This window comes from Pan troglodytes, chromosome 1 (genome assembly GCF_028858775.2).
Source record: "Pan troglodytes isolate AG18354 chromosome 1, NHGRI_mPanTro3-v2.0_pri, whole genome shotgun sequence".
NCBI lineage: Eukaryota > Metazoa > Chordata > Mammalia > Primates > Hominidae > Pan > Pan troglodytes.
The window spans coordinates 223,054,406-223,077,829 of NC_072398.2; the positions used below are offsets into that span (position 1 = coordinate 223,054,406).

At 47.8% G+C, this 23,424-nt stretch overlaps 1 protein-coding gene across 2 annotated transcripts in view; it reads right to left on the reverse strand.

Moving 5' to 3' along the window:
- CA6 (carbonic anhydrase 6) overlaps window positions 1–12,550 on the reverse strand; it is a 35,503-nt gene extending 22,953 nt beyond the window's left edge. For both annotated transcript variants that reach the window (XM_016953575.3, XM_024356169.2), the window contains exons 1-3: window positions 12,313–12,550; window positions 6,566–6,706; window positions 3,103–3,282 (exon numbers count right to left, since the gene is read on the reverse strand). In XM_016953575.3, the coding sequence (XP_016809064.2) occupies window positions 3,103–3,282; window positions 6,566–6,656 (271 nt within the window). In that variant the 5' untranslated portion in view covers window positions 6,657–6,706; window positions 12,313–12,550. The remainder of the gene's footprint in view (window positions 1–3,102; window positions 3,283–6,565; window positions 6,707–12,312) is intronic.
- Window positions 12,551–23,424: the final 10,874 nt, after the last annotated feature.

Sequence of the window (23,424 nt, forward strand, 5' to 3'; positions counted from 1 at the left end):
GCTTCAGTAGAATTCCTGAATGTGCTTGGAGCTTGCTGAAAAGTAGCCAATGGCGATAGCCAAATAACTTCAAAAGCTAAATTATAAAAATCTTTCAAAATACTTTATATCAGGCCGGGCACGGTGGCTCACGCCTATAATCTCAACACTTTGGGAGGCCGAGGTGGGCGGATCACTTGAGGTCAGGGGTTCGAGACCAGCCAGGCCAACATGCTGAAACCCCATCTCTACAAAAAATACAAAAATTAGCTGGGGGTGGTGGTGTGTGCCTGTAGTCCCATCTACTCAGGAGGCTGAGGCATGAGAATTGCTTGACCCTAGGAGGCAGAGGTTGCAGTGAGCCAAGATCATGCCACTGCATTCCAGCCTGGGTGACAGAGTGAGACTCCAACTCAGAAAAAAACCCTTTACATCGAAAAATGGAATTATGGCCAGCCTTGGTGGCTCGTGCCTGTAATCCTAGCACTTTGGGAGGCCAAGGTGGGCAGAGCACTTGAGGCAAGGAGTTCGAGACCAGACTGGCCAGTATGACAAAACCGCATCTCTACTAAAAATACAAAAATTAGCTGGGCGTGGTGGCACATGCCTGTAGTCCCAGGTACTAGGGAGGCTGAGGCAGGAGAATTGCTTGAATCTGGGAAGTGGAGGTTTCAGTGAGCCAAGATTGCACCACTGCACTCCAGCCGGGGCGACAGAGCAAGACTCCATCTCAAAAAAAAAAATTGTTTTTAATATATATATAATTAATGTGAACTTTGGGTCCACTCTAATGTCCGACATGCTGTCATGTGAGGTGAGAACCCCAAAGGAACAGGCTTCCGGACCACAGAAATTTGAGCAGAGCCCTAAAGGAAGAAGGTACAGGGTCCTCTGGAAATTGGGAGGAGGGAGCCGCTGCAAGCCCCTTGGGAAGCTGGGCTCTTCTCTTCCATATGCCTTCCCTCTTCTGGGCCCTCAGCACGAAGCCCGCACTCAGCAAGGGTTGCCCATAGAGATCCTCCATCAATGATTGCTTCCCACCCGCTGTCCAGGGAGGGTGAACAAAGCCACTGCCTTTGGCCTTTGTGCTTCGCCCCTTCTCCACAAGGAGAGGACAAGGAGGGGAGGAAGAGTTCCGCCTGCCAATCTGGAAGCATCAGAGAGTAATTTTGGAAACAAGAGCTTGACATTATGATGAAAATGAGGCTTTTGTTCATTCTTTGTGTATTTCAGGGCTCCTGGCCACATAAACCTGAGTCCTTTTACAGACAGAGCTTCATTCTCCAATTTGCTACTTTCACCAACCCTATAAAGGACAATTGGTTTTCTTTCTTTTTTTTTTTTTTTTTTTTTTCTTTGAGATGGAGTTTTGCTCTTGTTGCCCAGGCTGGGGTGCAATGGCACAATCTTGGCTCACTGCAACCTCTGCCTCCTGAGTTCAAGTGATTCTCCTGCCTCAGCCTCCTGAGTAGCTGGGATTACAGGCATGCACCACCATGCCCAACCAATTTTTGTGTTTTTAGTAGAGACAAGGTTTCACCATGTTGGCCAGGCTAGTCTTGAACTCCTGACCTCAGGTGATCTGCCCGCCTCGGGCTCCCAAAGTGCTGGGATTACAGGCATGAACCACCTCACCAGGCTGGTTTTATTTTCTTGATTGTGCAAGATAAGAAAACTAAGTCCTGTGACCCTTTTACTTTTTTATTTTAAAGAAACGGTCTCGCTCTGTTGCCCAGGGTGGAGTACAGTGGTAATCTCGGCTCACCACAACCTTGACCTCCCAGGCTCAAGTGATCCTCCCACCTCAGCCTCCCGAGTAGCTGGGACTACAGGCACTCACCACCACTCCTGGCTAATGCTTTGATTTTTTGTAGAGATGAAGTCTCACCAAGTTGCCCAGGTTGGTCTCAAACTCTGGCATCAAGTGATCCTCCCACCTCAGCCTCCTAAAGTACTGGGTTTACAGGCATGAGCCACCATGCCTGGCCAAGTCCAGTAACTGTCCTATCGCTGTGTGGCAGGTAGGGAAGTATCTCAACCCAAGCAGGAGTGAGAGAGTGCAATATCTAAGAAGGATGTGGCCAAGAAACCTGACATCTGGGGGTGTGAGCCCATCTTGGCCATTAGACAGTGCGTGGCCTTGGGTGAGTCCCTCGACCTCCTGAGGCCTCAGACTTCCTGCCTAAAAAATGCCCCCTCCTGGGGTGGTCATGAGGCTCAGAGGAGTCGAGCCAACTTGGAAAATCAGGAGGATGTTCTGCACAAGTAAAGCACAGATTTCAGTTTCCAGGCCGGGCGTGGTGGCTCGTGCCTGTAATCCCAGCACTTTGGGGAGGCTGAGGTGGGCAGATAACTTGAGGTCAGGCGTTCCAGATCAGCCTGGCCAACATGGTGAAACCTCGTCTCTACTAAAAATACAAAAAAAAATTAGCTGGGCTTGGTGGTGCATGCCCAGCTACTCAGGAGGCTGAGGCAGGAGAATCGCTTGAACCCAGGAGGTGGAGGCTACAGTGAGCTGAGATCACGCCACTGCACTCCAGCCTGGGCAACAGAGTGAGACTCTGTCTCAAAAAAATAAATAAAATTTACAGTTTCTCATATCGGATTCCTGAAGTGGGGCATCCCCACGGCCCTGCTTTTTCTATGTGACCTTCACCTTCTTTCTTGTAGGGATCAGAAAGCCAGAGCTTTCTTCTTAAAACTCTGAGAAACCCTGGTCCTACCTGTCAGGTGCTTTGAGCTGAATAGACTCAATATAGGAAATGTGGAAAAGCTGACCCAAGCTGATGGACAGAAAGCCACCGTGGGAAGGGTGGCTTCAGCAGCACGGCCTGTCCTGCCTGTCACCTTCTGGGTGGGTTGGGTGAGCTCGGGTAAGAGGATAACGCGGCAGGAAGGGACCAGCAGGGAGTTGAGTCGAAAGACGGATGCTGCCCTCTCTGGAAGAGCCACTAGGTTTCGGGGCCAGTCAGCCCTCATGTTCGACCCTCATGTTCGAGGCCTCCAGCTCTGAGGCCGTGCTCTGTGTCTCTGTGCAAGCCATTCCTGGCAGGGACACGTGTCACCTGCCTTCCCCTGCAGGCTGCCCGTGGACTGGAGCCCCTCACCACCCCTTCCTCTTACCTGTGTGGCCATTGTTGACCATGGGGAACTCGCCTGCCTGGGTCTCGTAGCCTGTCAGATTGAGCCCCTTCAAGGAGGGGTTGTACCGCACCTTCGTCCTCTGTAGGTTGATGGGTGACTGTCTCTGGCCCGCACAGGCGGGGTAGTGCTGTGGCCAGTGCGCTTCGTCCAGTGCCCCTTCTAAGACAGGAAAGACACAGTTCAAGGGGCTGCCTGGCCGCGCCCACTCTGGAGGAATCTCACCAGGCCAGAGGCCAGGGCCTGCTGGGCGGGGACCCACGGAGGCACCTTCCAGAAAGCAGAAGCAGGTCCCCCAGAAGGAGGCCAAAAAGACAACGAGGTCAACTCCAAGGACTCTGGTGTTTGGGGGGCTTTGGTGCTAACCTCTAACTTTCCTGTGGCAACTGCTGGCCCTGGGAGCAAGACTTAGTGTTTTGAAATCAATGGAAGTCTTTTTTTTTTTTTGAGACAGGGTCTCGCTCTGTCACCCAGGTTGGAGTGCAGTGGTGCAATCTTGGCTCACTGCAACCTCTGCCTCCCAGATTCAAGAGATTATCCGGCATCAGCCTCCCGAGTAGCTGGGATTACAGGCATGCACCACCACACCTGGCTAATTTTTGTATTTTTAGTAGAGACGGGGTTTCACCATGTTGGCCAGGCTGATCTCTAACTCCTGACCTCAGTTGATCCACCCACCTTGGCCTCCCAAAGTGCTGGGATTACAGGCGTGAGCCACCGTGCCCGGCCTGAGAGTCTTTTATACGTAAATTTTTGCTCTCGTTTGACTTATTTCCAGCTGGTGAATGCATGGAGGGATCCTTGGCTTTGCTCTTCCTGTGCTGCTCCAGGGGCCTCTTCCTCATTTCCTCCCAAGGGCCCAGTTGTCCTTCCATGCCCCCACCAGGAACACAGCCCACACCTCCCCATGCTGCAGGAACCCCCCACCACTATTTTCTTGCTCCAGCCCCTTTTATGGATTCCTGTATGGTAAAGACCATCTAGGTGTCTACACTTATGGATTCAGGGAAACTAAGGAAGCATCAGGTTCCAGGACAACCTAGAATGAGTACTTTTTTAAAATTCATAAGGAGAAAGTTTATCTTTTCAGAGAGGGTTGATAATCGTAGGGGACAGAGTAACATAGGTGAGTGATTATCATGGTGACTTGGCTCCCATACAGCTGTGGAGCTTGGAGTCAGCCATGTGACATGGAGAATCCCACCTCTGTTCCCTGTTCGGGGGTAGCTGTGTGGTGAGTACACAGCTTGTTTTAAGACAGGTGTTTGTGGCTGGGCACGGTGGCTCATGCCTGTAATCCCAACACTTTGGGAGGCCGAGGCGGGTGGATCACCTAAGGTTGGGAGCTCGAGACCCACCCTGACAAACATGGAGAAACTCCATCTCTACTAAAAATAAAAAACAATCAGCCGGGCGTGGTGGCACACGCCGTTAATCCCAGCTACTTGAGAGGCTAAGGCAGGAGAATCACTTGAACCCAGGAGGCAAAGGTTGTGGTGAGCCGAGATCGCGCCACTGCACTCCAGCCTGGGCAACGAGAGTGAAACTCTCAAAAAAAAGAAAAAAAAAAGGTGTCTGTACTAGGGCCCTCACCGCTTTTTGGTTTGTAATCAAGACAATTGGCCTGGAGCACAACGCCTTCTCAGAGCAAGATGCCTTGGCCCAGGGCACTGTCAATACTGGAACATCTCTCAGGTTTCCCTGGAAGGTATTTACAAAAGCTGCTCTCAAGTTCTCCTGGAGCCCCTAGTAGTTTTCCAGGAAGCCCACTGTCTCAGAGGCTGGGCAGAGCCTGGGAAGGACAAGGACTTCATTGTCTGAATTCTCTCTTCCTTCACCTCTGAACCACCTGCCTGCCCTGCTTGGCCAAGTGAAGCAGAATGCCCCAGGCTTCCGAGGCACTGCCATGTGTAAGCTCACTGTGCTCAGGAACAGAGCGGTTGTTCAGAGCTGGCTGGACTTTCTGAACCTCCCAGGATGTCCCTAATTCCGTTGCCCTTGACTTAACAGATCATCCCGTTCACCCTGAAGGAATGCTTCCGGAGCAGCTGAACTGGGGCAGACTCTGCAGGAAGCAGATGTTTGTCTCACTTCCTGCATCAGCCAGCGGCCACCAGCCTCCTCATGGGCCCCAATCCATGGTCCCGTACGGAAAGGAGGGGGATGCGGGAAGAAGCTCCCCTCACTGCCCCTGGAAAGGGCTGTTTAGTGTCCACAAAGTCCACAGACACGGCCTTCTAGCTTTGGCTCACATGTGGACCAGAACCCATGTTGAATGCCAGGATTTTGCATTTCACATTTTAAAAGTCTGGTTTGGGGCCTGGCGCGGTGGCTCACGCCTGTAATCCCAGCACTTTGGGAGGCTAAGGTGGGCGGATCACTTGAGGTCAGAAGTTTGAGAACAGCCTGGCCAACGTGGTAAAACCCCATCTCCACTAAAAATACAAAAGTTAGCCAGGCATGGTGATGAGTGCCTGTAATCCCAGCTACTTGGGAGGCTAAGACATAAGAATCGCTTGAAACCAGGAGGCAGAGGTTGCAGTAAGCCGAGATGGCACCACTGAACTCCAGCCTGGGCAACAGAGCAAGACTCTGTCTCAAAAAAAAAAAAAAAAAAAACCTCTGGTTTTGGCAGCCCACAGACCAAAGGGAACTGGGTCCTTATGTCAAGATGTTCTGGGTAAACTGCCTATCATGAAATTTCCAAGAAAGAAGGTCTCGCAAACCCCACAGCACCTTCCGTGAGGTTACCGAGAGTCTTTTCTAAGAACTTTGTTTTCCACTTACACGGACCAACAAAGCAAATGGTTTTACAAAGAGAAGCAGTGAGTGTACTTTTGAACCAGCCAACACCGTGGATGGAAAAAAATTTAAAGCAAAAAGCCTGTAAGTAAATCAGGAGTTTGTGAAGGGGAAAGCTATTTCCTTCTTTTCCTTATTTGAAATTTAAGTTCAGCTTGTTCTCCATACCTTCTGAGACACTGAAAAGGTAACATCTGAAGCCACAATGAGCAGACCCCCAACATATGGCAGGTGGGCTGCCTGGCCATCCTGCGAAATGCCCTAAAGGAGGACTCTTGGCCGGGCGCAATGGCTCGTGCCTGATATCCCAGCCCTTTGGGAGATGGGCAGATCACCTAAGGTCAGGAGTTCGAGACCAGCCTGGACAACATGGTGAAACCCTGTCTCTACTAAAAATACAAAAATTAGCCAGGCATGGTGGCAGGCACCTGTAATCCCAGGTACTCGGGAGGCTGAGGCAGGAGAATCACTTGAACCCGGGAGGCGGAGGTTGCAATGAGCCAACATCACACTACTGTACTCAAGCCTGGGCAACAGAGCAAGACTTTGTCTAAAAAAAAAAAAAAGAAGAAGAAGAAGGGCACTTGTCCTGTTGTAAGGGTGTGAGAGTAACTGGGGGAGCATGCAGAAGCTAGGGGCTTACCTGAGTAGGTCCAGTCAGACCCATGCTGGGCCTGGCCACCCAGCAGGAACAGGGACAGCAGAAGCACCAGGGCCCTCATGGTGCTGCACATCTGGAATGAAGACTGATTCTGGCGAAGCTCTTCTTTTAAAGGCTCAGAAACTGTAAATAACAATTTACAATTGATCCGCCCAGCTGGCTAAACCACCCTTTGCTGCACCCACTAAAACAATAACACCCTCCCCATAACAGCACTTCTGGCTCCGCGCATTGCGCCAGGCAGCCCCAGCACCTGCCTGATCTCCTCCCACGTCAATTTCATATCCGGTCAGTCCATGGGTTTGGTTGTTCAGTGTCTTAGGAACACCTGAAGGGCCACACAGTGCAGCCATTGTGGACAGGTGACCGCGGAAATGGGAAAAGGCCCAAGGCAGGGAGAAGCAGGATGAAGGACTTTCCTGGACGTCGGACTTCCCATGCTCTTTCTCCTGACATTAGAGATCTGGGGACTGCTGATGGGATCACCACTGCCTGCAAACCCTGCCCATCTCAGTCATGGACACAAGCCACCGCTGCAGACATGTGGCTGCCCTCAGCCGGGCATCCAGGGAGATGGCCTGGCCTCCATGTTTGGACATTTCACGGTCCTCTCCTTAAACCAGTGGTTGATCCTGGGTCCCAGCTCATGAGCCACATTCCAATGCGTGCCTTTATGCCATTCAAGCTGGTGTGGGCGTCTGCATTTCTACATGGATTTGTTCTGACACCTGCAGGGCGCTTGGGCACACCTAAGCCAATCAGCCAGTTGCCCTCGCAGGATCCATGGATTACCTAATCCTGTGTATTCACTTGGCTAGACGGTCCCTGAAATTAGCTGAAGGAGAAACTTTTGAGTTTATGCCTGCTGACAGGCCAGCGTTTCCCATGCCCTTCCACAAGGTCAAACACAAAGGGTAGCCGGAGCTCCTGCAGGGGGGCTACCGTGCTGCCGGACACAAAGGGCCGCCCCTGCCTTGTTGTGGGGAGCTGAACCCCCTCCTGGCCTAGCTTAACTCATTGTCCACTTGGTCCTGGAATGGCAAACGTCAGCAGGCCTTCACAACAAGGATGTTAGCGGTGAACGTAGGCCTCCCGAATACTTCAAAGACTCCCCACTGTCATTTAATAGGGAACATCAGCTGCTGCAAAGAACTTGCTGGAAACTTCCATTTCTAAAGCTCAAGAGCTGAAAGAATCTCAGAGAGAGAGCAAAGCATGTTCAAGGACAAGGATTCTGAAACTAGACAGGATCTGTGCCACCTGCTAACTGTGTGACCATGGGCAACTCAGCGCTCTGTGCCTCAGCTTTCCTTCCTTTTCTTTTTTCTCTTTCTTTCTTCCTTTCTCTCTTTCTTTTCTTTCTCTCTTTCTCTCTTTCTTTCTTTTTTGAGACAGGGTCTCTCTCTGTCACCAGGCTGGAGTGCAATGATACGATTTCAGCTCACTTCTCTTGGACTCAAGCAATCCTCCTGCCTCAGCTTCCCAAGTAGCTGGGACCACAGTCGCATGCCACTACGCCCTGCTAATTTTTGTACTTTTTGTAGATACAGGTTTTCACCATGTTGCTTAGGCTGGCCTCAAACTCCTGGACTCAAGCGATTCTCCCGCCTCGTGCTCCCAAAGTGCTGGGATTACAGGCGTGAGCCGCCGCACCTGGCCGCCTCCTTTCTTTAAAAGGAGTTAGTGATAGCACCTCCTTTGTGGGGATTCGGCAATAAATGTGCCTGCAGTAGTTGGAGCAGTGCCTGGTGTGTAGCAAATGGCATTAGCATCTATTCAGACCCCTCATTTTATAGGAAAAGGAAGTGATTTATCATTGCCACCCAGCTGGTTAGTGAGGGAACTGGAGGAAAAATGTTTCAATCTCCAGCTTATGGACCATTTCTTTGCAAAAATGAGAAACCTACTCTTCTGTCCTTGCTAAACCAGTGACGCCCACCTGCTGACTCCCAGCCCTGTGGAAAGGGCCACCTTGTAAATCACAAGGCCCCACCTCTGCTGAGGAGACCAAGACCCTTTACAAGCCGAGGCAGGACCCTTGACATCAAACTGGCAGGAAAACACGAACTCAGTCATCTGAATTTTTTCTTGGGAATCTGAATTGGGAGACCCAGAAAGAATCAGGGAGCTGCAGGCAGGCAGAGACCAAAATGTCAGGCTGTCATGGAAGCCTGGGAGGACTGGATGAGCCCAGGCGAGGGGAACTGGAGCAGGAAGGAGCTCAGAGAAAGCCTGGGTCAAGGGGGAGGGGAAGACTGCCCAGAGAGGGAGGAAGGAAAGGGCCCTGGAGAGTCAGAGAGAGGAGTGCTTGCGGGAGAGCACAGTGAAATGCAGAGGGCCCACCACTCCTGGCAGCTCCCAGCCCCACGGGTCTCACTGCCCTGCGGTGAGCATTTGGGGCTTCCCAGGAGAGCTCTGGGGCGTTCCTTGCCTCACACAGCTCCTTAAAATACAGTGCACATACTGCGTCTGTGAAGCCGTGATGCCAGCAGCCCCTCTGCAGAACTGCTGTGCAGGGTATCCACCCATCACATCTGAAGCTTTGCCCTGGTTTTGCCTTTCGCTTAGGCAAGAGCCTGGACTGGCCAGCAACCTGTTGACCTGGCTGGTGTTGAGAATTGGTGTGAAAGTGAGTAATTAAGGCAATATGGGGGTCAGATCAGATGATGGCCTCTTGGAGAAGCAAGGCCATCTGCCAACGAGGGCATATTTCTAGAGAGAGGGTCCCCTCCCTTCGCTGTGCAGCACACTGCCAAGGACATACTGGACCCAGAATCAGGTGTGGTCAGTAGTGTTGCCTATTTTCTGACTCCTTGTCTACTTCAACCCTGAAATTTTCCATCACCTTTGAACATGAGTCTTCTTCTTGGATTTGGGAGGCACACTGTTTGTTTGGGTTTGCTTTTGTTGGCGGTGGTGGCAGTGGGTTTTTGTTGTTGTTGTTTTTGGTTTTTGGTTTCTTTTTTGAGACAGGGTCTCACTCTGTTGCCCAGGCTGGAGTGCAGTGGTGCAATCATGGCTCACTGCAGCCTCCCAGTGCTCAGGTGATCCTTCCGCCTCAGCACCCCCTTCCGCCTCATCCCCTCCAAGTAGCTGGGACAACAGGTGCATGCCCTATGTCCGCTCTGTTTTTGTTGCTTTTCTTTTTAGTGTGTCTCTCTATGCTATGAGCTTGCTTCTGCCTTCATCCAACCATATCCTTGGCTGATCAAGGTTGTTTTTTTAATTCTAAACTCCTATTTTTCTAGGGTCTATGGTTGGATTGGCTGTCGGAGATGAGTTGACAAGTTTATTATTATTACAACATCAGGTCAAAGGGAGAAAGGAGCCTTTGTTCTTCCTTGCTTCTACCACTGCCCCCCGACAAGGCCCACTGAGGCAAGGAAAAAGAAGGAGGCAGGGAGGCATGGCCAGCCCAGGTGGGCAAGAAGGCACCATCGGCCCAGGTGAGCAGGGACAGATCATGAACCAAATGACTAGGGAGGCACCATTAGCCCAGGCTGCACAGGACCAGCATAAAAGAATGAGTCTGGCAGCCCAGGCACGGTGGCTCACACCTGTAATCCCAGCACTTGGGGAGGCCGAGGTGGGTGGATCACCTGATGTCAGGAGTTCAAGACCAGCCTGGGCAACATGGTGAAACCCCGTCTCTACTAAAAATACAAAAATTAGCCAGGCATAGTGGTGCATGCGGGTAATTCCAGCTACTTGGGAGGCCGAGCCATGAGAATCACTTGAACCCAGGAGGCAGAGGTTGCAGCGAACTGAGATCACGCCACTGCACTCCAGCCTGGGCAACAGAACGAGACTCTGTCTCAAAAACAACAACAAAAACAAACAAAAAACAAACAAAAAAGAAAGAGTCTGGCTACACAAGAATATGCTTATTTGGGTGTAAGTAACACAGAAAGGCTATTGTTCTGTTTCATGCAGGAGTGTGAGCTCATCCTGAAGAATGAGTCACTCTGAACAAGTAAGTTCTAGATGGTTACAGGCTCAATCCTATGTAAGCACCAAGATGTTTAAAACCTCTAAAATGTACGGTACAGTTTTAAATAGATAAAGCTGAATTTTATTAAACTTTTCTTAATGACTGAGTCCCACTAATATGAACATCAATTATTCTCCTGCATTGTAATATATTGATGTCTGCTGGGCCTATAACATATAACATATATATATAATTCTCCCTGCAAGAAACGACCCCTGGCCAGGCACACTGGCTCACACCTATAATCCCAGCACTTTGGGAGGCCAAGGGGGATGGATCACCTGAGGTCAGGAGTTCGAGCCCAGCTTGGCCAACATGGTGAAACCCCGTCTCTCCTGAAAATACAAAAGTAGCCAGGCATGGTGGCATGTGCCTGTGATCCCAGCTACTCGGGAGGCTCAAGAGGGAGACTCCATCGTCTCAAAAAAAAAAAGAAAGAAAGGAAAGAAATGACCCCTAACTGTAGTTTTTGGATTTCTTTTACCAGATACTGAGAGGGGAAAGTTAGCTAGCTTAATTGATTACTAAAGCAATGCACGTTTATGCTCAGGGGTATCCATAAGGCTGGGACATAACCAATCAGGACAGAAGCCAGACTTGGTGTGGAGGAAAGTCTGAAAGCTCCCTGCTCTGCCAGGAGTTAACCCTGGATTGGTGGATTGTAGGGAGATTGGGAAGTTCTTGGGAAGGGCTGAGCGGCAGGAGCAGCTGGAGGTACCATTGTGTGTGTGTTGATTTTTTTTTTCATTGTTTTTTCATTGTTAGCATTTCTTTCTTTTTTTCTTTTTTTTTGAGATGAAGTTTCACTCTTGTTGCCCAGGCTGGAGTGCAATGGCTTGATCTCGGCTCACTGCAACCTCCACCACCCAGGTTCAAGTGACTCTCCGGCCTCAGCCTCCCAAGTAGCTGGGATTACAGGCGCCCACCACCATGCCTGGCTAATTTTTGTATTTTTAGTAGAGACGGGGTTTCACCATGTTGGTCAGGCTTGTCTTGAATTCCTGACCTGAGGTGATCCACCTGCCTTGGCCTCCCAAAGTGCTGAGATTACAGGTGTGAGCCACCGCGCCTGGCCCACTATTAGCATTTCTAACATGGGCTTCCAGCTCTTGCCTCTTAGGGTTGTCTGTCTGTTCTCATCTCCTGGCTTCCTCATCTGTTTGGCAGAAACCAGATGACCACACTTCTTAAAATTACATGTACAAGAAGAATGGATAGAGCTAAGCCAACAGCCCAGAGACTGTCCTCCACCTAAAATACACACACTCTGAAATGCCTTCGGCATTTGGATGCTAAACTCACAGATTTCTATTTCCTTTCTGACTTTCAGCTATATCCATATAAATGGAGCATTGACAAGTCATTGTGTAAACTAACCCACTCGCAAAATATCCAGCTACAGTCAGGTCCAACTCCACGGGGGGCCCTTGCTTTCTCTCACTAGCCTCCTGGTGATGAGTTCCCCAGTCTTAGAGAGTATCTCCAGCCTCACACATCCTCCTGGAATTCAGCACCTGTTGGGTAGGGTTGTCTCCCAACAGGCATCTCCTCCTGTGTCTCTATCCTCTTCCCCACTGGGTACCAGTAACCCACATCCAAAAGCAATCAGCCCAAAACCCTAGTGGAAATCCTCTTTTCTATCATTAATTTAGGTATAAGCAAAATAGGAACCAAATACCTAAAAATATTTACAGCTCAGCCTGCCATCATCCTGTGCCCCTTCTCTGTGCAAACTCACCATCCTCCTGCCACGAGAATTGGATGTTCTGTTTGTATCTCTTGCTGGCTCTACCTTCTACTTCTTGTAGAAGTAGAGTTCTGTGTTCTGTGTCTTTTATGTGGCAGAAGCCAGGAAGTCTTCCGTGGGCTTTGCTCAAATGGGAGGGTAAAATTCCCTACTAGGAGTGTTGCATCTGTATATGCCTGGGATTGGCCAGTGACTCCATCTTGGTTATTATCCATGAGTCTTGCTTATATCTCTTCAGTGTGCTCCACCCCTAGTAGGCCAGAGTCTTGCTTATATCTCTTCAGTATGCTCCACCCCTAGTTTACATCTGCATGGCAGGTTTGTATGCCTTTCAGCTCCACCCTTCCCTGGTCAATAAGCAGGTCAAATCCACCCTTCCTGATCAAATGCATAATGAGTCGTCACCCTCCCCTCATGCCTAAGGGACCGATTATGCAAGCAGAGGATTGTATTCGTTTCCCGCTGCTGTAACAAACTGCCAAAAACTCAGTGCTTAAAACAACACAAGTTCATTATCTTACAGATCTAAAGGTCAGAAATTCAAAACCAGTTTCACTGGGCTAAAGTCAAGGTATGGGCAGGGCTGGCTCCTTCAGAGGCTCTGAGGGGATCCTCGGTTCCCTTGCATTTTTCAGCTCCTAGTGGCCACCTGCATTCCTTGGCTCGTGGCCTCTTCCTTGAATCACTCCAATCTCTTGCTTCCTTTGTAGTTTGCTTAGTCCTTAGTGCAGCTAGGTCCGAGTTCTTGCTCTACGACCAAGAAGAATAAGGCACACAGACAGTGGAGAGTGAGTAGAATAGAACAGGATTTATTAAACAAAAGGAAAACTCTCAGCAAAGAGAGGGGTCCTGAAAGCGAGGCAGAAATTTAAAAATAACAATAATAATAATAAGTACTGCACTTATTCACCCCAAGAAAAGTAAAAGCTAAGGCCCAGACTGTGGCAAGGCAAGGTTTCAAAAGAAAAAGAAAAGGACAAGTTTTCCTCTGCTTAACAAGCTCATTTCAAGGACTGTTATAACTCTGTCGGAATAGCCAAGGCCAAAGGAATGGGCTCCAGACACTCCCCTGCTTCCAGAGCAAGGTTGAGGGGGAAAAAAAAGAGAGAAAGACAGATTATTTTAGTGTTACTCTTTTCTCAGTCTTCTTAAGCATTATTATGTTTTACAAATGTCTGTATTTAGCCAGTTCTTGTTTTTCTTTCGATGCAGCTGCAAGGCCACCAGCTATGTAAGGTCACAAATTAAGTTATGCTATAGATTACGTGACCTGTCACTGTATGATTAACTGCTTTTGTTTTGCTTCTGTAAGGCCACTTATAAAAACCCTGCTCTGTCTTTGTTCAATGCTCAGCTTTTTGGATGTGAGTCCACTGAGCCAGTGCATACCTAAAATAAACAATCCTCCTGTTTCTCTCATATTGGTCTCTCCATTCCTCAGTTTATTGCAACAAAAGCAAGTTGCCAGAAACAGGGCTGAGTTCTGTGTCTTTTATGCTGCAGAAGCCAGGAAGTCTTTTGTGGGCTTTGCTCAAATGGGAGGGTAAAATTCCCTCCTAGGAGTGTTGCATCCGGATATGCCTGGGGTTGGCCAGAGTGACTCCATCTTGGTTATTATCCATGAGTGTCTAAACAAAACCCACCAGGGGGCTAAAACCACAATGCTAATGTTATGTTAATGACATTATAATGAGCTGGGTCAAGTGAAGGACATTTAGGTTGATTTATTGCACCTGCGCCTTGGTTGGGACAGTCACTTTTGAGCAACATCCTGGCACAAGGGGAAATTCTTAACCACATTTCTTCCCCTTAGCTGTTCTTCAGTTGTTTCTGTGACCATTGTCCCACTCTGTCCTTCTCCAGAGACCCTCCCTCTCTATCTGCCTAACCAGCCCCTAACTGCCCCCTCCCTCACTTCCTCCTTTGATCTTCTTGACCTCCCTCATATTACGGTCCTTGTGATTACATTTAGGGTCTACCCAGATAATCCAGGATGACGAGATGAGACTTAGTCACATATGCAAGTCCCCGTTGCCCTGTAATGTAACATACACAGGTTCCAGGGGATTAGGATGTGGACATTTTGGGGGGGGTCATTATTCAGCCTACCACAAAGATATTGGGAATTACCAAGATAAATTAAACCATGAGTTGTTGAAAATTGGATTTAGACTTCAGAGAACGGAGTAATAACTCAGCAATATCATGAAATATACCAGGAATGAAGAGAGTCATAGAGGAGCCAAATGAACAAGGGCTAGCCTGTCCAAAGAATGTACTATTGCCAGGACATTTTTTCTGAGCTCTTAATGGTCACGGTGATATGACTAGAGTCAGCTGACTAGACTGGAAAAGTCCTGGTAACCTGCAAAACAGTAAAGAGAAGCAGGGTCAAACATCCAATGTGAGCCGGGCTCGCTGGCTCACACCTGTAATCCTACCACTTTGGGAGTCTGAGGCTTGTGGATCACTTGAGCTCAGGAGTTAAAGACCAGCCTGGGCAACATGGTGAAAACCCATCTCTACGAAAAATACAAAAATTAGCCAGGTGGAGCCGCGCACGGTGGCTCACACCTGTAATCTCAGCACTCTGAGAGGCCGAGGCAGGCAGATCATGAGATCAGGAGTTCAAGACCAGCCTGGCCAATATGGTGAAACCCTGTCTCTACTAAAAATACAAAAATTAGCTGGGCCTGGCGGCACATGCGTGTAGTCCCATCTACTCGGGAGGCTGAGGCAGAAGAATCACTTGAACCCAGGAGTGGAGGTTGCAGTAAGCCAACATCATGCCACTGCACTCTAGCCTGGGTAACAGAGCAAGACTCCGTCTCAAAAACAAACAAACAAACAAACAAACAAACAAAACAAGCCAGTTGTGGTCGTTCGCACCTGTAGTCCCAGCTACTTGTGGGGCTGAGGTGGGACAATCGCTTGAGCCCAGGAGGCGGAGGTTGCAGTGAGCTGAGATCACGCGACTGCACTCCAGCCTGGGCACCAGAGTGAGACCCTGTCTCAAAAAAAAAAAAGACCGTGCTCAGACCAGCACTCCTTGAATGTGGCCTCCCTCACCCAAGATACAAGAGTCAACTTTTGGTTGAATCACAGTTTGGCATGAAGAGGGAAGCTCCACATCAGAAATATACAGTCTTGTGGCCAGGTGCAGTGGCTCAGGCCTGTAATCCCAGCACTTTGGGAGGCCGAGGCGGACAAATCACCTGAGGTCAGGAGTTCGAGACTAGCCTGGCCAAAGTGGTGAAACCCCATCTCCACTGAAAATAAAAAAATTAGCCAGGCGCATGTCTGTAATCCCGGCTACTCAGGAGGCTAAGGCAGTAGAATCACTGGAACCTGGGAGGGAGAGGTTGCAGTGAGCCAAGATCACACCACTGCACTCCAGCCTGGGCAACAGAGTGAGACTCCATCTCGAAAAAAAAAAGAAAAGAAAAAAAAAATATGCAGTCTTTTACTTAGTGTCCACACAAACTTCTATCATATTTTTTTCTTCTATTTATTTATTTATTTATTTATTTTTGAGACAGAGCCTCACACTGTCACCAGGGCTGGAGTGCAGTGGCGCGATCTTGGCTCACTGCAACCTCCACCTCCTGGGTTCAAGCGATTCTCCTGCCTCAGCCTCCCAAATAACTGGGATTACAGGCACTCGCCACCACGCCTGGCTAATTTTTTGTATTTTTAGTAGAGACAGGCTTTCACTATGTTTGCGAGGCTGGTCTCGAACTCCTGACCTCGTTATCCGCCCGCCTCAGCCTCCCAAAGTGCTGGGATTACAGGTGTGAGCCACTGTACCTGGCCCCATACTTTTTTTTCTTAGAGTCTTACTCTGTCACACAGGCTGGAGTGCAGTGGTATGATCAAAGCTCACTGCAGCCTCAAAATCTCAAGTTCAAGTGATCCTTCTGCCTCAGCCTCCCAAGTAGCTGGAACTACAGGTTTGCACCACCATCCCCAACTAATTTTTAATTTTTTGTAGAAATGGGGTCTCACCATGCTACCCAGTCTGGTTCCAAACTCCTGAGATCAAGTGATCATCCTGCCTTGGTCTCCCAAAGTGCTGGGATTACAGGCATGAGCCACTGCACCCAGCAAACTTTCACATATTGATCTAAAAATAAAAGAGATGTAATAGGGAGAGAGACTCTGTTTCAAAAAAAAAAGTCAATATACAAAATACAATTGTATTTCTGCAAAACAGCAACAATTAGAAAACGAAATGTAAAGTTTTTTTGATTTTAAAAATTATACCATTACAAGAACTCTGCATGGTCTTTGTAACTTTTCTGTAAATCTAAAACTATACTAAAATTAAGTTGCTCTTTAAAAACTTCTACCACTTTACAATGTCATCAGAAAATATCAGACACCCATGAATAACTCTAATAAAAGATTATTACTATTTTAGACAGGGTCTCACTCTGTTGCCCAGGCTGGAATACAGTGGCATGATCTCAGCTCACTGCAGCCTCTAATTCCTGGGCTCAAGCAATCCTCCTGCCTCAGCCTCCTGAGAAGCTGGGATTATAGTCATGCATCACCACACCCAGCTAATTTTTTTTGCACTTTTTGTACAGATGGGTTTTTGTCATGTTGCCCAGACTGGTCTGGAACTCCTGAGCTCGAGTGATCTGCCTGTCTCATCTTCCCAAAGTGTGAAATTACAGGTGTGAGCCACCACACCTGGCCAAAGATTATTGAGAGAAATTCAATACCTGAATAAACGAGGGAATTGGCAAGAATTTTTTTCTTCAGTCTCTGTGCTACTAGAATTTCTTTTTTTTTTTTTTTTTTTAAGAATGTCTTGGTCGAGCACAGTGGCTCATGCTTGTAATCCCAGCACACTTTGGGAGGCCGAGGCGGGCAGATCACAAGGTCAGGAGATCGAGACCATCCTAGCTAACACGGTGGTTTACTACAAATACAAAAAATTAGCTGGGTGTGGTGGCACGCACCTGTAGTCCCAGCTACTTGGAGGCTGAGGCAGAAGAATCGCTTGAACCCAGGAGGCGGAGGTTGCAGTGAGCTGAGATTGTGCCACTGCACTCCATCCTGGGCGACAGAGCGAGACTCCGTCTCAAAAAAAAAAAAAAAAAAGAATTTCTTAAACAGGGCTGGGTGTGGTGGCTCACGCCTGTAATCCCAGAGCTTTAGGAGGCCAAGGCAGGCAGATCACCTGCAGTCAGGAGTTTGAGATCAGGCTGGCCAACATGGCAAAACCCCATCTCTACTAAAACTACAAAAATTAGCGGGGTGTGGTGGTGCACGCCTATAATCTGTGCTACTTGGGAGGCTGAGACAGGAGAATTGCTTGAACCCAGGAGGCAGAGGTTGCAGTGAGCTGAAATCATGCCATTGTACTCCAGCCCGGGTGACAGAGTGAGACTCTGTCTCAAAAAAACAAAAAGGAATTTCTTAAACAGAATATTAAAAAAAGAGATTATAGGCCGGGCATGGTGGCTCATGCCTGTAATCCCAGCACTTTGGGAGGCCGAGGCAGGTGGATCATAATGTCAGGAAATCGAGACCATCCTGGCTAACATGGTGAAACCCCATCTCTACTAAAAATATAAAAAATTAGCCAGGCATGGTGGCAGGTGCCTGTAGTCCCAGCTACTTGGGAGGCTAAGGCAGAAGAATGACATGAACCCTGGAGGTGGAGCTTGCAGTGAGCCGAGATCGAGCCACTGCTCTCCAGCCTGGGTGACAGAGCAAGACTCCATCTAAAAAAAAAAAAAAAGAAAAGAAAAGAGAGAGAGAGAGATAATCTGAGCAACACAAAAGTTAAAAACTTGAGGGGCATGGTAGCTCTCACCTGTACCCAGCACTTTGGGAGGCCAAGGTAGATCACTTAAGGCCGGGAGCTCAAGATCAGCCTGGACAACACAGCAAGACCACATCTCTACCCCCAAAAAAGAAAAACTAAAAACTTTAGTTCATCCAAACATGTCATACCAAGTGAGATGCCAAGCCCCATAGTAGGAGAAGATATTTTCAGTACATGTAACCAACAAATGACCCATATCCAGAATATATAAAGAACACTTACAAATAAATGAGAAAAAATGCAGCTCATATTCAAATAGGCCAAGACTCATGGTACCTTTCAAAAGAGGATTTCCAGATGGCCAATTAACATCTGAAGAGGTTCAACCTCTTTAGTGACAAGAGAAATGAAAATTAAAACCATAGTGATACCACTGCAAAGTCACCCTCTCCCTGCTGGCAAAAATTTAAAAGGCTAACTGATATGGTTTGGCTGTGTCCCCACCCAAATTTCATCTTGAATTGTAGCTCCCACAATTCCCATGTGTTGTGGGAGGGACCCAGTGGAAGGTAATTGATCATGGAGGAGGGTCTTTCCCATGCTCTTTCTCTTGAGAGTGAATAAATCTCACGAGATCTAATGGTTTTATAAGAGGGTGTTCTTTGCACAAACTCTTTGCCTGCTGCCATCCATGTAAAACATGACTTTCTCTTCCTTGCCTTCCACCATGATTGTGAGACCACCGCAGCCAGGTGGAACTGTGAGTCCATTAAAGCTCTTTCATGTATAAATTACCCAGTCTCGGGTATGTCTTTATTAGCAGTGTGCAAATGGACTAATACACTGACAATACCAAATGTTAGCAAGATTTCAAAGCAATGCGAACTCTCATACATTGCTAGTGAGGGTGCAGGAAACAGGTTCAGCCACTTCGGAAAACACTATCTACTAAAGTTGATATATCCAAATCCTATGACCTAACAGTTCTGCTCATAGGTATATACCCAACAGGAATCTGTACATTTGGGTGCCAACAGACATGTATAAGAACGCTCATGGCTGAGCATGGTGGCTCTCACCTGTAATCCCAGCACTTTGGGAGGCTGAGGCAGGCAGATCACTTAAGTCCAGGAGTTTGAGACCAGCCCGGGCCACATGGCAAAACCTCATTTCTACAAAAAATACAAAAATTAGCCAGGTGTGATGGCAGGTGCCTGTAGTCCCAGCTACTCCAGAGGCTGGGGCTGGAGGATCACTTGAGCCCAGGAGGAAGAGGTTGCAGTAAGCCAAGATGATGCCACTGTACTCCAGCATGGGCAACACAGCCCATCTCAAAAAAAAAAAAAGGAATGTTCATAACAACCCTATTCATTATACCCCCAAATTGGAAACAACCCAAATAGCCACTAATAGCATAATGGATAAATAAATGGTGCTACGTTCATACAACAGAATGAATTAGCTACAGCTATAGGCAACAACATGGATGAATCTTAGAATATGTTGATGAAAAAAGCCAATCATAGAAGAAGTATAGAATCTGATTCTATTTTTGTAAAGTTCCAAAATGGACAAAGCTGACCTATAGTGTTAGAAATGATTGGAAGGGGGCCTCCAGGAGAGCTGGGCATGATTTTGACCCAGGAGACAAGTTACTCAGGGGTGTAACAGTTATTTCGGGGTATAACTTTCTTCTGGTGATGCTGGGATTACAGGTGTGAGCCACCATACCTGGCCAATTATTAACGTTTTAAGTTTTATCTACTGAAAATTGCACAAATTATATATGTACAGTTCACAAAATCATCTCAAATGGAGGCAGTAGCAGGAGGATCTCTTGAGCCCAGGAGTTCGAGGCCAGCCTAGGCAACATAGTGAGATCCCACCTCAATTTTAAAAATTAAAAAAATTAAATGAGGTCAGACGCGGTAGCTCACACCTGTGATCCCAGCACTTTGGGAGGCCGAGGCTGGTGGATCACCTGAGGTCAGGAGTTCAAGATCAGCCTGGCTAACATGGTAAAACCCCTTCTTTACTGAAAATACAAAAATTAGCCCAGCACAGTGGCACATGCCTGTAGTTTCAGCTACTCGGCAGGCTGAGGCAGGTGAATCGCTTGAACCTGGGAGGCAGAGGTCACAGTGAGCCAAGACGGCACCGCTGCACTACAGCCTAGGCAACAGAGCAAGACTCTGCTCAAAATAAATAAAATAAAATAAAACAAAATAAAATAAAATAAAATAGGGCCAGGTACGGTGGCTCATGCCTGTACTCCCAGCACTTTGGGAGGCCGAGGCAGGTGAATTACCTGAGGTCAGGAGTTCAAGGCCAGCCTGGCCAACATGGTGAAACCCCATCTCTACTAAACATACAAAAAATTCATCGGGCATGGTGGCGGGTGCCTATAATCCCAGCTACTTGGGAGGCTGAGGCAAGAGAATCACTTGAACTTGGGAGGTGGAGGTTGCAGTGAGCCAAGATCATGCCATTGCACTCCAGCCTGGGGGACAGAGGGAGACTCCATCTCAAAAAAATAAATAAATAAACATAAAATAAAATAAAAAATAAAGTGGCCACCGACTTCCCAGCCCCTCTGTGGCTAAAGGTAGACATGTCATGCACTTTATCTAATGGGATTCTGAGAGGTGCATGCTGTGATGAAGATGAACACTGGAAATATTACACTAAGTGAAATAAGCCAGGCACAAAAGAACAGATGTTATATAATTCCACTTATATGAGGTACCTGGAATGGATATATTCATAGAGGCAGGAAGTAGAATAGTGGTTAACAGGGGCTGGAGACAGAGGGGAATGGGGAGTTATTTTTTGATGGATACGGGGTTTCAGATTGGGATGATGAAAAAGTTCTAGAAATAGATAGCAGTGATGATTGCACAACAGTGTGACTGGACTTAATGCCATCAAATTGTACACTTAAAAGTGGCTTAAGGCCAGGTGCAGTGGCTCACATTTGTCATCCCAGGACTTTTGGAGGCCAAGGCAGATGGATCATTTGAGGTCAGAAGTTTGAGACCAGCCTGGCCAACATGGTGAAACCCCGTCTCTACTAAAAATACAAAAAATTAGCCGGGTGTGGTGGTGCGCACCTATAATCCCAGCTGCATGGGAGGCTGAGACAGAAGAATCGCTTGAACCAGGAAGGCATTGGTTGCAGTGAGCTGAGATCATGCCATTGCACGCCAGCCTGGGCGACAGAGTGAGACTTGGTCTCAAAAAAAAAAAAAAAAAAAAGTGGCTTACATGTTTAGTTTTACAAGATGAAGAGTTCTGGAGATTGGTTGCACCACAATGTGAACACGCATAACTGAACTGTACACCTCAAAATGATTAGATGATTAGGACGGGATGCGTGCAGAGGCTCCCGCCTGTAATCCCAGCACTTTGGGAGGCCGAGGTGGGCAGATCACCTGAGGTCAGGAGTTTGAGACCAGCCTGGCCAACATGGTAAAACCCCACCTCTACTAAATTTACAAAACTTAGCCGGGTGTGGTGGCGGGTGCCTGGAATCCCAGCTACTCAGGAGGCTGAAGCAGGAGAATTGCTTAAACCCGGGAGGCGGAGGTTGCAGTGAGCCAAGATCGCGCCATTGCATTCCAGCCTTGGAGACAAGAGCGAGATTCCATCTCAAAAAAAAAAGGTTAGGATGGTAAATGTTATGTTGTGTATATTTTACTGTGATAAAAAAAAAAAAGTTAATAATGAAAAGTTCTTTGTCCGTTAATTTGAGAATGTAGATCAAATAGACAAATTCCTACAAGAATATAACTTAACAATGTTTAAGAGGAGACAATCAGAATAATTCTGTATTTATTAAAGAAATCGAACCAACAGTAGAAAACTATTCTCATGAATCAAAAACAAGCCCATAACATATTATGGGCAAGTTTTCCCAAACATTGAAGAAACAAACATTTCCAAAATTACATAAAACATAGCTTAGACAGGGCTAGGTAAACCACAGCTTGTGGGCCCAATTTGGCTTTTACGTATCGTCTGTGGCTACTCTCACACTCTAACGGCTGTGCCAAGCAGTCACAACAGAGACACAGAGCCTGGAAAACCCAACATGTTTACCATCTGGCCCTTTACAGGAAAAGTTTGCCAAAAACAGAAAACTCTCTCCAACTCATTTTGTGAGGCTCATATATCTTTGGCACCCAAATCTAACAAGAACAGCATGAAAAATAATTATAAGCCAGTGCCATTCATGAACTCAGATGTAAAAATCCTAACAGGATTGAATAGAAGGAATGAATGAATAAATGGCTGAATGATCTTCCCAAGACTTTTGTAGTTTTCAGACCATATTTGCTGGGCTTTTTTGGTCCCTTATATAAGTGTCATCTTTTATTGATCAATCTCTTCCATTTACTCAACTGTGGCAGACACCAATCCCCTTCCCTTGCCCCCTTCCCAGCCCCTCTTGTGGCTAAGGGCAGACATGTCACTCACTTTTAGCTAATGAGACATACAGGGCCCTGGAGACACTTTTGGGCGAGGTTTTGCTTTCTTATAAAAATAGGCAACTGGGCACGGTGGTTTATACTTGTAATCCCAGCACTTTGGGAGGCTGAGGCGGGAGGATCACTTGAGGCTAGGAGTTTGAGACCAGCCTGGGCAACAAAGTGAGACTCCATCTCTATAAAAAATGTAAAAAATTAGCCAGGCATGCCAGCTGCAGTGGCTCACGCCTGTAGTCCCATCACTTTGGGAGGCCAAGGCTGGTTGATCACTTGAGGTCAGGAGTTCGAGACCAGCCTGGGCAACATGGTAAAACCCCATCTCTACTAAAAATACAAAAATTAGCCAGGTGTGGTAGCATGTGCCTGTAGTCCCAGCTACTCAGGAGGCTAAGGTGGAACCAGGAAGTGGAGGTTTCAGCGGGCTGAGAGCACACCACTGTACTCCAGCCTGGGCGACAGAGCAAGACTCTGTCTCAAAAAAAAAAAAAAAAAAAAAAAAAAAAAAATTAACCAGACGTGGTGGCATACACCTGTGGTCCCAGCTACTGGGGAGGCTGAGATAGGAGGATACTTGAGCCCAGGAGGTAGAGGCTACAGTGAACTGTGATCGCGCCACTGCAGTCTAGCCTGGACAACAGAACCAGACCCTGTCTCAAAAAAAGAAAAACGAAAAACAGGCCAGAGGAGAGCAGGGGAGCATGACAGCATTGCTTCATCTCCCTTCTTTGGTCCTAAAATTAGGTCTGATGCCTGGAGCTGTGGCAGCTGTCTTGCAGCCATGAAGATAAAAAGCCAGCATGCTGACGACAGTGGAGCAGAAGAGAAGAAGAGCTTGGG